This window comes from Hyaena hyaena, unplaced genomic scaffold (assembly GCF_003009895.1).
Source record: "Hyaena hyaena isolate Hyena2069 unplaced genomic scaffold, ASM300989v1 scaffold_306, whole genome shotgun sequence".
In the NCBI taxonomy this organism is placed as follows: Eukaryota; Metazoa; Chordata; class Mammalia; order Carnivora; family Hyaenidae; genus Hyaena; species Hyaena hyaena.
In genome coordinates, this window is record NW_024080935.1 from 1,548,917 (window position 1) to 1,563,660 (window position 14,744).

Genomic DNA, 14,744 nt, shown 5'->3' on the forward strand with positions numbered 1-14,744 from the left:
GATGTTATTGCTTCTAGGCCCTTTCAGAGGTTAGAGCTAGAACATACCTAATTTTATCTGTTTTAAATCTGTTTTTTAAATCATACGATTTTAATCAGTCATAAAGTTCTTTCTCCTTTCCCCATCCCAAATTTGATATTCCCACAGAAAGAACCTTGGCTAGCAGCTACATCAACATGTTTATTCACTTGCCCAATTTCGGAATAATTATCCCATCATGCTACCAAACAATAAGCCTACTAAAGTTCAAGGTTTCTTTGCAATTATTTTGTTTAGATTGATGGTATAAAGTCAGTGTATTCTGTTAAAAAGTTACTTGGATTCGCTTTTCTCCTATGGTTGTGATCTCAAAGTGACATTTCTGAGATAGTTGCTAGAAGATTAAATGAATTCATCCTGTGCCTCTTTTATGCTAGAACATAGCCTCCACGGGGGTGAGGATCCCCCCCCCCCCACCCGCCCCCGCCACTGCTGATAGTCTAGCGTAGCGTTTAGACGCTCGGCAAATATTTGTTGAATGAGTAAGTGAATGCCAGGGTTGAGCTATGCACTGAAAAGGCTTATGAAGTAAGTTGCTCCGGGCAGTATCTCACACAACTCGGCAGGCTTAGAACAGTGTGATACTCCCCCGAGGCTTTTGGGAGACGGTGTTGGAAATCTGGGAAAATGTATGACCCCAGATGGTGGGCACAGGGCTTTGGAGATACTCAAGAGTCGCATCAACCAGAGGACTCGGAAGCCTCTTGTGGTTGACAGGCTCTGGCTCATCCAAGTCCTCACCTAGTGGCAAGTAGGGGGTCCAAGCTGCGTGCTCTGAGCATTTTTTGTGTATTTTTGAGAAAGCAAGTACACAAGGGTGGGGGGGTGGGACAGAGAGGGGGGAGACAAGGACCCTAAGCACCCTCTGCACTGACAGCAAAGAGCCCAATGCAGAGCTTGAACTCACAAACCCCTAAGATCATAATCAGAGCCAAAGTCAGATGCTCAACCAAATGAGTCACCTAGACGTCCACTCCAAGCCTTTTAAGAACAGGAGGTGAACCTGAGAGGCAGCTAGTCCTGAGACCCAGATACCCAGAAGTCACGCTTCCGGGTAAACCTAAACTTCCGGGTACCGTTGAGCGCCTCTAAACCCTCTAGTCGGCGAGCCCCGCCCATTGCTGTCCCCAGCAGATGCTGTGCGCTGATTGGCTGCATCTGAAGACCCACCCCAGCGCCGCAGCCTTAGGTAGCTCCGAGCTCTAACGCCCGCGCCAGTCTCGGGACTCTCCGCTTCCTATTGGACTACGAACTTCCAATCGGAAGGGTTTTTGAACCTCAGTCTGTAGGCGGCGCTGACCACTCGCCGACGGGATGGGGGCGGGGCCTGAGGTCGTTGCCGGCGCCGCCCCGGGGGTAAGGTGAGTGACTGGAGGCGAACCCTGAGACCGATCGTCTTCGCGTCGACCCTGGCTTCTCTCTCCTCGCCCGCCGGTGAGCCTGCGCGAGACCCCTCGCCCCCTCCCAGCGCCCGCCCAAGTGCGCCTGCGCAGCAACAGCCGCCTGCCCGTGTGCCCCTTCCCTCCTTCCTTAGCACCTTTTCCCTTCCTCACCCCCGTCCCCCTCCCTGTCCTGTCACCCTTCCCGCCCCCTAGGCCCTTTCGCGGGGTCTCCCCAGTCCTGATCCTTCCCTCACCCCGTCCCCATCCCCCAGGATCCTGGCGCCTCAGCCGCAAAGACTGCGCCACCGCGAGTCGCGATGTGTGTCCTCCCAGAGCCTGTGGGCCTCACTGCCCTCCCTGCCCTCCGTTTCCTCCACACAGGCCCCCACCACCTTCAGAATGACGCTGGACGTGGGGCCGGAGGATGAGCTGCCCGACTGGGCCGCGGCCAAGGAGTTTTACCAGAAGTACGATCCTAAGGACGTCATTGGCAGGTGAGGCTTCATTCATCCGGAGAGACAGAGGTCTAAAGAGATGGAGTCCTAGCCAGAATACACGGTTCCATCCGAGGGCTGGATAGTTCTAAATGGGAAGGTACAGTGGTTAGTGGAGGAACATTTGGATACTAAACTCTTTTTCTGAGTCAACCTCCATTTCTTCCATATTCACCCATTTAGGTGTTCAGCAAGCGTAGTTAAAGCAACTTACTGTCAACCAGACATGAAGCTAAACACAGGGAGGGTAGGAGAGATGTTTATGTCCTGGAGGTACTCCAAATGAAGTGACTGAAAGAGACACATGATTGTTTAAGTAATCAGGCTGTGTAAATAGTGTGAAGGGGATCACAAAACGACAGCTTTCCCCAAAAGGGGGGTATTTGGGTCTTGAAGGATGAATAGGAGTTCAGCATGCAGAGAATAGAAGGCAGGCCTCATTTGTAGAGACAGTGGCTGTTACACTTATTCATCAAAAGTTTCCTAAACATGTATAGTGTTCTGGGTGCACTGTGCAAGGCACTAGGAATACAAGAGCCACATGCTTTCTGTTCGCCTGAAGTTTATATTCTAGTAGAGACTGATGATAAACACAAAAATAAAGTAAAGGTCATCGTATGCTGGGATGATGGAGTGAGAGTAATTAATGAGGCTAAGCCTTAAAGGATGGGAATGAACAGCTTGTGAGCTGAGACAGGATACATTTGGGGCAGAGGGAACAGCACATGCAAAAACTTAGGCTAGAAAGGGCCTATTCAAGCAATAGAAGATCATAGTGGCTAGAATGTAGTAAGAGTGGCATGAGGTGGAGGAAATTAAGTTGGAGAGGTAAGTAGACATTAGATTATGTAGGGCCCTATGCTATGATAAGAAATTTAGATTTTATTCTAGTGAAACTGGGCATTTCAAACAGGGCAGTGACATGATCTGATTTACATTTCTTTGATTTGGGGGGTAGGAATTTAAACTTTCCATGCCTCAGTTTCTCCATTTAGATTGGGAATAAAAACAGACCCTACCTTGTAGGTTACTGTGAGTACAGAAAGAATTAGCATGATACCTTTTTTTTTTAAATGTTTTATTTATTTTTGAGAGAGAGCGTGCAAACGGGAGGGGAAGAGAGAGAGAGGGACAGAGAATCGGAAGCGGGCTCTGCACTGACAGCAGCAAGCCTGATGCAGGACTCGAACTCACAGACCATGAGATGATGACCTGAGCCAAAGTCGGACACTCAACCGACTGAGCCACTCAAGCGCCCCTTAATATGATACTATTATAACACTTACTGGCACATGGTAAGTGCTCAACACAGGTGTGTTATTTAAAAAGGGTTATTCTGGGACGCCTGGGTGGCTCAGTCAGTTAAGCGTCCGACTTCAGCTCAGGTCATGATCTCACAGTTCGTGGGCTTGAGCCCCTCATCAGGCTCTGTGCTGACAGCCAGCTCAGAGCCTGGAGCGTGTTTCAGATCCTGTGTCTCCCTCTCTCTCTGACCCTCCCCTGCTCATGCTGTCTCTTTCAGAAATAAATAAAACATTAAAAAATTTAAAAAAATAAAAAATAAAATAAAAAGGGTTATTCTGGCTCTTGTGTAGAGAATGGATAGGAAAAGGACAAGAGCAAATGTGTAGAGATCAGTTAGGAAGCTACTGATTGATTCAGGCTCGAGATGGCGATGTTCTAGAACAGAGGCGTGGTGGTAGAGATGGGGAGAAGTGGATAGATTTAGGTGATGATTTGAAGAGAGACTTGATACGGTTTCCTGAAAGATTGGTTACGGGCCATGAGAGAAAGGGAAGGAAACAAGAATAACGTCTAAGGTTTGGATTTGAGCGCTTGAGTACCATTTACTGAAATGAAGAAGACTGAGAAGGATCAGATTTGAGTCAGGGGCAAGCAAGTCAGGAATTCCATTTTGGAAATATTAAGTTTGAGATATCTACCTGGGGCTGTCAAGTGGGTACATGTGTCTGGAATTGGAGCTGGGCTAGAGCAATAAATTTGGGAGGCATTAGTGTATAGATAGTAGTTGGTGAGAAAACAGAAGTGAAAGGGACCTAGGCTCAGGCCCTGGGACATGTCACCATTAAGGAGTTAGAGAAGAAGTCAGCAAGGGAGACTAAGATAGACTAAGACTGTGAGTTAGAAATGAAAGCACAAAAAGAATGTGGCTCTGGAAGGGTGGCATGGTCTGCTGTGCCCCATGCTGCCGAGGCCAGAAAAGCAGAGAGGCGTGTGGCTAGGCTATTAGATTTGTTCAGACTCTTCTAAGATAGAGACATCACATGGAGATGTCAAAAAGGCCTTGGGGATCAGGAATTCTGGAGAAGAATCAAGGTTTGAGACAGTGTAGCGGGAGCCAGTTGCACACAGTTGGTATTTAAGTCCCCTGGGACTTGTTGAAGGTCATCAGCGGGGAGAGAGTGTCTGGAAAAGAAATGAGCTGAGATCGAAGTCCTAAGCTGACATAGAGTTTCAGGACCAAGTAAGGGAAGATTCACCGAGGCTAGGAAGAGCCCTTAGGGAAGGACAGTGGTTCCACTGCCACAGGGCACAGAAAGACCCGTTTGGGAGAAGGTCAGGGGGTAGGGTCCCTATCCTCTCATTCTGCCATTACTGTAGCAGCATCGTTCCTAGTCTCCACTCTTTTCCCTGTGTTTCTCCTGCACAGTAAATTACCTACACACTTTTGCTAAATGACTGTTCCCAGAATACCAGTCTATTCGCGTGTAAAGGCCTGAAGCTTAGATCTCATTTACAAAGAGCACATTTGCTCTAGGGGGTCCCACTGAGGAATGAGGGAACTCTTAGAACTTAGTAGAGAATTTAAACTGAAAAAATTTTCAGCAGTGAGTGACATGATTGGGGCTGTCAGAAGAAGCTCATCTGGAAGCGGTGTGGTGGTTGGGTTGCAGTGGCTGAGATTGGCAGCAGGGAGATGAGTTGGGAGGCTGTGTGGCCGTGGCGATGGAGAGGTAAGAAACAGACTCGAAAAACACACAGAATGGAGTGGAGTGGTTGGATGTGGTAGATTGGGAAGGAGAGGGAGAAGCCAAGAATCGTACCAGGATTTCTAGTTTGGGGGTCTGATTGAATGGCACTGCCATTTAGTGGGATCAGGAAAGTAAAACTGTCAAGTGGCCAAGAGTAAGACAGTAGGAAGTAGTGAGCACTGCAGCAGCTGGAAGGGTCTCGTCCCACTTAAGATGGGAATTCACGTTTGAAAAGAACGATAACACGCTGACCAGACATAACACATCTGTGGGCTGTATTTGGCCAGAGGGTCAGTCGTTCACATCAGATGTGGTTGACAGGCATTGTAAGCAAAGGGAGTTACGTAAGGGCAAGGAAGCCTTGAGAGCACAGCAGTAAAGTTATGTGGAGGTCAGCCAACGAACCAGCACAGGAAATGTGATATGAGGGCCGATCTTGGAGAGATTTGCACTTAGCCTGAGGTACTTGTAGGGTCATGTGCAATTGGTGACAGATTCCCAGCAAGGAAATAACCTGTCTGGGGCTTGCTCTTCACCATGCCAAATGGGCTTTTCTGCTTCTGCCCCATTAATGTTCTTCAGCATCTCTTCAGGATGTTTTTGGCCACATTTCAGAGCCGGCAAAGTGGAAGCCCAGAGAGACCTTAGGACATTAGGTCACGTGGGGGTTAATTAGTGGCAGGTTTGGGGCCTAAACCAAGGTCTTCTGGTTCACAACTTTGGTCTTCCAGTTAATGGCCTAATATTGATTTGGAGCCCCTTGCACTTGAGGTATTTTAGGAGAACTTTGGGATTTGGGTGGGTAATCAGGGAAGTGTGAGTAAAATTTGGAGGGAGGGTTAGATCATTTCTTCCCACTTTCTCCTTGTGGGGTTCCAGGGCAAGGGGCAGGCTCTGGAGCTCAGTGTGGAAAAGACTTGCCTTGGCTTATCCACGGAGGGAGTGGCAGAAACTGGGTTTAAACCCGGGACCTCCACCTGCCTTCTCTGTGAGATTTGTGTTGCACCTTGCTGGGTACGCAGGTTGCTTGCTGAGGCTGCTATGAAGCTGCCGTAGATCAGGGTGAGCTCCTCAGGAGCAGCCTTGTCGTCCGGAGGGGTCTTCAGATTCCAGTGCAGTGGGTAAGAGGATGCCGGGGCGCCACTCTGCGTGGAAATGAGAGCGCAGGAGGCCTGACTCTCGTGCTGTCTGACTCTGGCAGAGGAGTGAGCTCCGTGGTGCGCCGTTGCGTTCATCGGGCTACTGGCCAGGAGTTTGCGGTGAAGATCATGGAGGTGACAGCTGAGCGACTGAGCCCCGAACAGCTAGAGGAGGTGCGAGAAGCCACGCGGCGAGAGACGCACATCCTTCGCCAGGTCGCCGGCCACCCCCACATCAGTGAGGCTGCCTTCCCCGCTCCTGTTAGCTGCCAGCCACCTCCTGCTGGCCCTGCCCATAGCCCAGTTCCCCTAACACTGCCTCCATGCCTCTGCTCCCTTCGTCACGGCTCTGCTCCACCTCAAAGTGTGGCCAGCCTTTGGGTCCCTACTGCCTCCTTTTGGTTCTCCTTCCTTCCCAGTAACAGCCCACTGCCACCTCGGGGTGGAAAGCCCCTTTAACATGCATCCGCTCCTTTCCATCTCCGTATTTCTGCCTTTCTGCCTCTTTCCCAGTCACTCTCATCGATTCCTACGAGTCTTCTAGCTTCATGTTCCTGGTGTTTGATCTGTGAGTATCTCCCCTGCCCTGATCTCAGAAGCCTCCTCCTCCCCTCCACGCATGGCCCCAGCCTGCCAGCAGAGTGGGCTAAGACTACCCTGCTCGCACCTTCCTGTGCTCCAGCCCGGGCCTGCCTGCTCACCCATGGCTTTGGCCTCTCTCCCTGGGTGCCCTGATTGGGCGCCCTGATTGGGCAAGTTCTTCCAGAGGGTTAATGACCAGCCAATTAAAAAGGGTCTTCATGACCCAAGGGGCCACTGTCCCAGTCCCCCATGGTCATGGTCGTAAGGTTAGCAGGGAAGAAAACTCTATTTTAAGAACTCTTGCTCACCTGTCTCTCGCCGTTTAACACCTTTCCACCTTACGTGGTATTTGTCTCTGCCCATCAGTTCGTTTTCTGGGCAGTCTGACTCCGAGTGTGAGATGTTAGACGATATAATGTAAACCAGTGCAAAGGTACCTCAAAAGAGAATGGTTTAAATAGCAAATATTTTTTTTTTAATATTTTTATTTCTAGGAGAGAGAGAGAGAGAGACAGCGTGAGCAGGGGAGGGTCAGAGAGAGGGAGATACAGACTCTGAAATAGGCTCCAGGCTCTGAGCTGGCAGTCAGCACAGAGCCCGACGCTGGGCCCGAACCCACGAACCGCGAGATCATGACCTAAGCAAAAGTTGGACGCTTAACCGACTGAGCCACCCAGGCGCCCCTAAATAGCAAATATATTTAAGAGAGTCCCTTGGAAAAAATTCACAAGGTCTTCATACAGAAACGACCCTCTGTAAAAGTTGGGGGTGGGGTAGGTAGGAAGTGTCTGTTTATTTCATCACACAAATTTGCAAAACAACAATATGATTTCATATCCCAAAACAACAAAACAACACCTGATTTCAAAGACTGATGCAGAGTTGCAGTTAATAACCTCAACTTTTAAAGACAAAATAAAATAAGCAAAATTCAAAATAAAGTCCTATTCAACTTTTTGCTACTGTTAACTGAAATTTTGGTCCGTGGTATAAACAGATTCACTTTAAAAGGTCTTCTTTGAGTGTACTCTCAGAGAGCAAGGACTTCCTGTAAATTATTGTTGCAAGAAGGTACTTATTCTTGCTAAAATAGCCCTCTCATGGCACAGTGCATATATTTCAACTACCACCCACCCTGGGCCAAGCCGCCCCTGGCACCCACTTCACTCTTGGAGCACTCTGTCTCAGGACCCTTCGTTTGTCTAAGAGGAATTGCTCTTTACTGGCCTCTTCCATGGTATTTTCTGTGAGCCACTGGCTTGTTTTTCTCAGCTCCCTTGTAAGGTACACCTACCTCCCAACCCCTCCTATCCCTAGGATGCGGAAGGGAGAGCTGTTTGACTATCTCACAGAGAAGGTGGCCCTCTCAGAAAAGGAAACCAGGTAATGGCTGAGCCTGCAGCCCGTGGGGTGAGCAGGGGATGGGGCAGGGTGGGGCAGGAAGAAGCAGAGGAGGAGACTGCACCTCCCTCAGGTCCATCATGAGGTCTCTGCTGGAAGCAGTGAGCTTTCTCCATGCCAACAACATTGTGCACCGAGACCTGAAGCCCGAGAATATCCTTCTAGATGACAATATGCAGATCCGACTTTCAGATTTTGGGTTCTCCTGCCACTTGGAACCTGGCGAGAAGCTTCGAGGTGAGGGGTCCTGGTGCTCTAAGAGGCTTGGGAGGGAAGGAGACCCAGGCCTGAGGCTGGTTAGCTGGGTCTGATAATTGAGTGTCTGGGTACTAAGCAAAGGGGACAAGTCAGTGAGCATTTGCCAAGTACCCTCTGGGTGCAAAGCCTTGTGTGTATCTCAGAGTGGGCTTCCTGATCTAGGGGGGGGATGGATGGAGACTGGTGGACAGATAGTGGCACACAGCAGGCAAGGGACCTTGCAGGGGAAGCCAGGAGGGAGGAGCATCTGATTCAGCTGGAAAGACCCACAGAAGAGGGACTCCAGTCTGACAGAGCTCATTTCTTAACCTATGGACTTACACGTTTTGTGTCATAGATGCTATGCTTTGTTTCCCTTTGGACTTCCATATACACTTTTCCCCATTCTGGAATCATCTTTGCCTCTGCCCCACACCACCCTCGCCCTTTTCACTTTAAAGCTCCAGGTCAGGTTTCCTCCTTTGCTTTCTGTTCTTGTATCTTCTCCCTTTGTGACACCCATCTTACTCTATTATTTGTTTTCTGGTAGACAGCTTGGTAAGGGCACATCTAATTCACCAGTGTCTAATATGTTGCTTGTTACCCAGTAAGCATTCTTAAATCCTTTTCATAGGAATGAATTTCCCAGAAGAGTCATTTTCAAATTGGACCTAAGATTTCCTGAAAGTATGCCATAGAACATAGTTTGGCAATTGCTGGGATGGAAGAATTGGTGCCTGAAGTGGTAGAACCAGCTAAAAATAATAGGATCGGATCAAGTCATGGAGGGCTGTGCTGTAGGAGTCTAAACATGAGCCCAAGGCCACAATGGGGAGCCAGGGAAGAGTATTAAGCAAGGGACTTACTCAGGGTATGCCCTAAGAAATCCTATATTCCCACTCATTCTCCTTGGTTTGAGTGGTGATTCCGTTACACAGAATAGAGATTACGGAGGAGAAGTCAATTTGGGCAGAAAGGAACATAAAAAAAGATTGAAGTTTTGTTTTCCATGTATATTATGCATGTAAAAATGTGGCACAAAGTTGTATAAGGAGCAGATAGTAAATTATATGGTTGGGTAGGACCTTGAAGTCAATCCAAAAATCAGGTTTTCCCCAGGAAGGCCGCCTGGAACCTTGGTGGGTATTTGGGTTTGCAGCAAGGATAGGGGCTGGTACTGTCCTCAATGGAGGGCAGGCGGGAGCAGAACGGGAACACTTATGGTCCTGGCAGCGTTGAGGCTCCAGTGAAGGTCTGGAGTTAGGAGCCCTTAAAGGGGCTGGTGGCATCCATCAATCTCAGCCCTCTCTCCCCAGAGTTGTGTGGGACCCCAGGGTACCTAGCACCAGAGATCCTTAAATGCTCCATGGATGAAACCCACCCTGGCTATGGCAAGGAGGTCGACCTGTGAGTTTCTGGTCTCCCCACTTCTTTCCTCCTTTTGTGTCTTGTCCTTCAACACATTTGCCTGTCACCTAGTCCTGCCTGACTCTGGTCTCTTTCCCAGCTGGGCCTGTGGCGTGATTTTGTTTACACTCCTGGCTGGCTCGCCACCATTCTGGCACCGGCGCCAGATCCTGATGTTACGCATGATCATGGAGGGCCAGTACCAGTTTAGTTCCCCCGAGTGGGATGACCGTTCCAACACCGTCAAAGACCTGGTGAGCTGGGGCCTTGAGAGGGAGAGGAGGGAGGCCCAAGAGCTGCCCCTCATGCTCTGGGGTTTCCCCTAGATCTCAAAGCTGCTACAGGTAGATCCTGAGGAGCGCCTGACAGCTGAGCAAGCCCTCCAGCACCCCTTCTTTGAGCGCTGTGAAGGCAGCCAACCCTGGAACCTCACCCCCCGCCAGCGGTTCCGGGTAAGCCTGAGAGTGTCAGTGTTTGGGCTTGTCCCTCTGTCCCATGCTCTTTCTCCTGTGGTGGATGCTCCACTGGAGCTCACACTACCCCCTCCTTCCCAGGTGGCAGTGTGGACAGTGCTGGCTGCCGGACGAGTGGCCTTAAGCACCCAGCGTGTCCGGCCACTGACCAAGAGTGCACTATTGAGGGACCCTTATGCGCTGCGGCCGGTGCGGCGCCTCATCGACAACTGTGCCTTCCGGCTCTATGGGCACTGGGTGAAGAAGGGTGAGCAACAGAACCGAGCAGCCCTCTTCCAGCACCAGCCCCCTGGGCCTTTTCCCATCATGGGCCCTGAAGAAGAGGGGGACTCAGCTGCCATCACCGAGGATGACGCCATGTTGGCACTGGGCTAGCACCTCGGCCCAGAAAGCAGGACTCTCCCGGAAGAGGATACTTTTTATCATTCCAGCCCTTATGGGCTCTGGCCTCAGGCCCCCCTGCCTGGCCGTGACCACCACTGACCATACGACCATAAAGACCAGCCCTGTACACCTGTCCCCACCAGCCAGGGCTTTGGGATCAGAGCTGAGGTGGAAGGGCGCTGCTGCTCGCAACACCATACCTGGCCTTGTCAATGCTGCCTGTGCTGCACCTTCAATAAAATCTGCTGCACGCCCAACAGAGCCAGTGCCCTGTGTCTGCTGTCTGGCCTTAGCAGGGGAGCCCAGAAGGTGCTCAGGAGGGGTGGGGGGCAGGGATGGGGCTGCTCTGCCCCAGGCCTTTATTGGGGAAAATGCTGGGGGGTCACTTGGTCTTGTTCTTGCCTTTACCAGGAGGTAGCTGGAAGGGCCGCTCTAGGATGTTCAACTTGCTGCTGAGCCTTTCCTCACTGGCCTTGAGCTGCTCCTCCATCAGCTGTTGGAGCTGCCCCAGCTCCTTGCTCATCTGGGTCTTGATGTAGGCTCGCAGGATGGAGACCTGGCCTGCAGGGGCAGGGAAGAAGGGGCAGGTCAGCAGAGAGGCCATGGGGCTGAAGGATTGCCCCTGGCTGGGCAAACACAACCTCCAAGGTGCACCTGGGGCTACACAGGTGGCAGTCAGGAAAGGTTTTAGTTCAGGAAAGGTCAGCTAGCCCTTGTGTGGAGAGAGGCCGGTGGACCAGTCATGCTGGACTCTGGATTGCTGATGAGCAGATAAAGTGACCTTACGCAGGTGATCTAATCTTTGCGTGTCTCCGTTTCCTCCTGTGTACAGTGTAGATAGTGTTAGTGCCTAGGACTGGGGGAGGATTAAGCGTGAGATGCTTAACACAGGGGCTGCCTGGCTCCCTAGTATAGCTAAATGTGTGCTGGCTGTTACTGTCATTGGTTCTATAACTGTCCTTTTCTGGAGCTCTTGCCCCCACCCCCAGCAGCTGCACTTTTATTACCCGGTTTGTGCATAAGGAATCACTTGGAGAAAGGACACTGTGCATAAAACAGACCTGAAGTCCTGATGTGGTCTAAACCCTTCATTTTATACTTGCTCCAAGTCACAGGGGACCCTAACCCTTCCAGCTCCTTACTTGGCTCTTGCTCTGGCTGGACCACTGTTTTCGGTTCTTCCTCCTGTGGGGTGACTGCCTGCTCTTCCACCTCCTCGCCTTCTTTCTCTGGAAGCCAGGAGCAGGAAGAGGCTTCAGCCCCAGCCCCAGCCCTGACCCCAACCCCAGCCCCAGCCCCAGCCTTCTCCCTTACCTGTCTCATCCTCTGGCCAGAGCTTGGGTGGCTGTAGCCCCATGTAAGTCAAAGATAGATCCAGCCGCACCTGGGAAGAGGGAGGAGGCGGGAGGCTGAGAGGAGGGCATCTGCACTGAGCGAAAGGGAGAGATGAGGGGTGGCCTCTGTACCTGGGGTGTGAAGACATATTTGTAGAGCTTGAAGTGGCGGAAGTAGGTGTTGACCACATAATCTGCCAGCGCCAGCAGCTGTTCCTCCCTAAAGAGGCTGATACTGAAGGGGGGCCTCTGTGGGGGTGATTGGGAGTTAGAGAACTGACCACCCCCAGGAACCCTGACCTTTTATCCAAGTCTCCGGCAGTCCAGAAGCAGGGAGAGCCCCTTGCAGCCTTCAGAGGGAGATGAGGGTGATGAGTGTGAGAGAGGGCAGGAAACTGAATATCCCATTCCCGAGGAACTGACCCTGACTCCATGGCAAAAAAGAACACTGGTGAAGTAGCGGTAACATTCCTCCACGTTGCCCAAGGGAGTTGCTGGGAGGGAAAGTAAGATGTGACCGTGAGTCCCCTCCCTGATCATCATTCATTTCACTCACTTGCCAGCTACTTATTGAGCATCAGCCTTAGAAATGGGCAGATCTAGGTTTAAGTCCTGGCTTATTTCATTAATTCACTCAACAAATACCGAGTACCCCATTCACTGTTCTAGGGCACTGAACAAGACAAACAAGGTCCTGCCCACAAGGGACATACAATAAAAGAAGAAATAGGTCATTTCAGCTCTCATTAAACATTCTGCAGACAATCAGTTCTAGGAATAAAGGGGATGGAGGAGGAGCTATTTTATTGCGTGCTGTGTGTGTATTTACGTATATTACAAACAATATTTCTCAGTACAGTCTCATGAAGTTGGTGCTGTATTTTGCGGAAATGGAGGGGTTCAAAGCTGAAACAACATGTGTGTGATAAGACTGCGTGTAATGACCAAACAAACATTCCAAGTGGTCAGCCACTATTGCTTCCCTTGGTCACTGGTGCCATCCCAGCCTCCTCCGTCCCCTGGGCTCAAAGCCTTCGGTAGCCTGCTCCTCTCACCAACACAGGCCTTGTGAAGATCTTGGAGCAGGGCACAAGCTGTCGACGTCTGTTCCAGTGAGAAGCCCTGCTGGCGGCAGAAGATGAGTGCATGGGAGAAGAGGTCCAGGGTGATGGCATCCCGCAGGCTCTGCTCAGGACAGCCTAGCCCCAACAGCTCAGCTAGCACCCTTAGGGGAGAGAGAGGAAGGAAGGAGTGAGCGAGCCTCCTTTCGTCACCCCACACTGGTACACCACATGCTCTGGAGCTGGGCATTCTTCCTGGCCTCCCAGCCCAGCCCCCTCAATCTTCCCCAGGAGACAGCTTCTCCGCCCTTCCCTCATACCCCCCATACTCCCTCATCTCCTCAGTGTTGGTGGTCTTCTCCAGCCTGTGCATGGAATGGAGGTCCAGGTACTTCCTGTCATAAGAAAAAAGGTGAAAAGGCGGTGGCCATCATGCATTAGTCTCCTGGCAGGGCTATGATGGCTAGAGCATTGAACTGGGACCAGGAGACCTGAGTCTGAGGATTAGCCCTTCTACTACCCTCTCTGGGTAAGTCACTCCCCTCTCTGGGTCCAGCTTTCTCCATCTTCAAATAAAGGATATGGCTTAAATGAATTCTTATGGTCCTCTTCATTTATAAAGCCGAGAATTAGGAAGCTTGAGCTCTTGTCTCTGCCACTCCTCATGTGGCTTCAGTGTCCCCATTTATACAGTGCTCCAGAGCAGTTGATATCCCATTTAGATCCTTAGTCTGGCTCCCTTCTTCCCACCCTCCTTCTTTGGACTGGGGAGGCAGGAATGCTGGAGATCTAGTCATCTTGGACAATTGCAGTTTCCTCATCTCTACAATGGGGAATGCTCTAGCTGTTTGACAGAACTTTTGGGGAGGAATAATGCAAATGTAAAGTATAACTCTTCCCCAAGACTCTTCACACTCACCACATGCAGATCCGAGGCTGGGGCAGCGGCGGCTGCGGAGAGAAAGCGGATTGGACCGGCAGAGCTGTGTCATCCCTGGCCCCAGGCCGTGACCCGTCCCCAATCTCCAGCGGACCTCAGAACCCGCTAACTTGCCTTCTCATCTTAAAGATTATGTACGAGCAACGCCGGCAGGTCAGGCTTCGATAGGCCCTAAGTACTACTCATGAGCATTTAACAGTGGAGTTACACACCCCTGCCTCTTCACCAAAGCACCCAGGGAACGTCTTGAAAGTTAGTAAACATAACAACAGGTGGCACCCTGCCGGGGAGCCCTTTTTACAAACATTCACGAGCGGACCACTCTGTCCCGCTCTCACCGGGAACAAGTTGGCTGCAGGATCTGCATCCGCTTCTACCGAGGCCGCGGTCCCGGACTCCGTCCGCACACCTGTTACCATCCGCACGACGGACGCATTCACTGAAGTGAGGTCCCTCTCTGGTTCCTGCTGCAGTGCGGAGGGCTGTTTAAGCTCCGACTGCATCTTCGGTCCCAAGAATTGGCTGGACTTTTGACGAATCATCTCGTTGTTCCTCCTTGCCGCGGGGTCTCCACTGGCTCTGTCGCGCCCCAGGTCCTGTGAAAGCGGGTTCTGGGGCAGCGACGGCCAAGGCCTGGCGCTCTAGCGACGCCGCAGCCAATCTACACTGAAGAGGTGTCGGGTGCAGCCAATCCGCAGGGGGCGTCTCCCTCCGTTTCAACGGCGACCGTTGCTAAGGGAGCTCGTGGAGGGAGGGAGCAAGTGGAGGGCTCTCGCCAATCAGTAAGAAGATAATACGCATGCGCAATAAGTTTCAAGCCCCGCCCCCGTGCCCTCCCTCCAAAGTGCCTGGCCTGAGGTAGGCGATGCCCTTAAGGC

At 51.2% G+C, this 14,744-nt stretch overlaps 2 protein-coding genes across 4 annotated transcripts; one reads left to right on the forward strand and one right to left on the reverse strand.

Annotated features, from left to right (window-relative positions):
- The first annotated feature begins 1,321 nt into the window (after positions 1–1,321).
- On the forward strand, positions 1,322–10,792 carry PHKG2 (phosphorylase kinase catalytic subunit gamma 2). 2 transcript variants are annotated; one of them, XM_039247910.1, is made up of 10 exons: positions 1,322–1,400; positions 1,803–1,915; positions 6,110–6,285; positions 6,561–6,615; positions 7,947–8,012; positions 8,104–8,267; positions 9,584–9,674; positions 9,775–9,928; positions 10,001–10,126; positions 10,229–10,792. In XM_039247910.1, the coding sequence occupies exons 2-10, from the start codon at positions 1,821–1,823 to the stop codon at positions 10,520–10,522; spliced, it is 1,221 nt and encodes a 406-aa protein (XP_039103841.1). In that variant the 5' UTR covers positions 1,322–1,400; positions 1,803–1,820; the 3' UTR covers positions 10,523–10,792. The 2 variants fall into 2 exon arrangements, with proteins under 2 accessions (XP_039103841.1, XP_039103840.1); XM_039247909.1 differs by having other exon boundaries at positions 1,355–1,473.
- On the reverse strand, positions 8,229–14,540 carry CCDC189 (coiled-coil domain containing 189). Of its 2 annotated transcripts, XM_039247913.1 has the most exons (10): positions 14,205–14,540; positions 13,846–13,877; positions 13,256–13,321; positions 12,921–13,090; positions 12,289–12,359; positions 11,998–12,114; positions 11,846–11,915; positions 11,674–11,760; positions 10,940–11,092; positions 8,229–8,293 (listed from the first exon to the last, which is right to left on the reverse strand). In XM_039247913.1, the coding sequence occupies exons 1-10, from the start codon at positions 14,406–14,408 to the stop codon at positions 8,286–8,288; spliced, it is 978 nt and encodes a 325-aa protein (XP_039103844.1). In that variant the 5' UTR covers positions 14,409–14,540; the 3' UTR covers positions 8,229–8,285. The 2 variants fall into 2 exon arrangements, with proteins under 2 accessions (XP_039103844.1, XP_039103842.1); XM_039247911.1 differs by lacking the exon at positions 8,229–8,293 and having other exon boundaries at positions 10,784–11,092.
- Between the last annotated feature and the right edge of the window lie 204 nt (positions 14,541–14,744).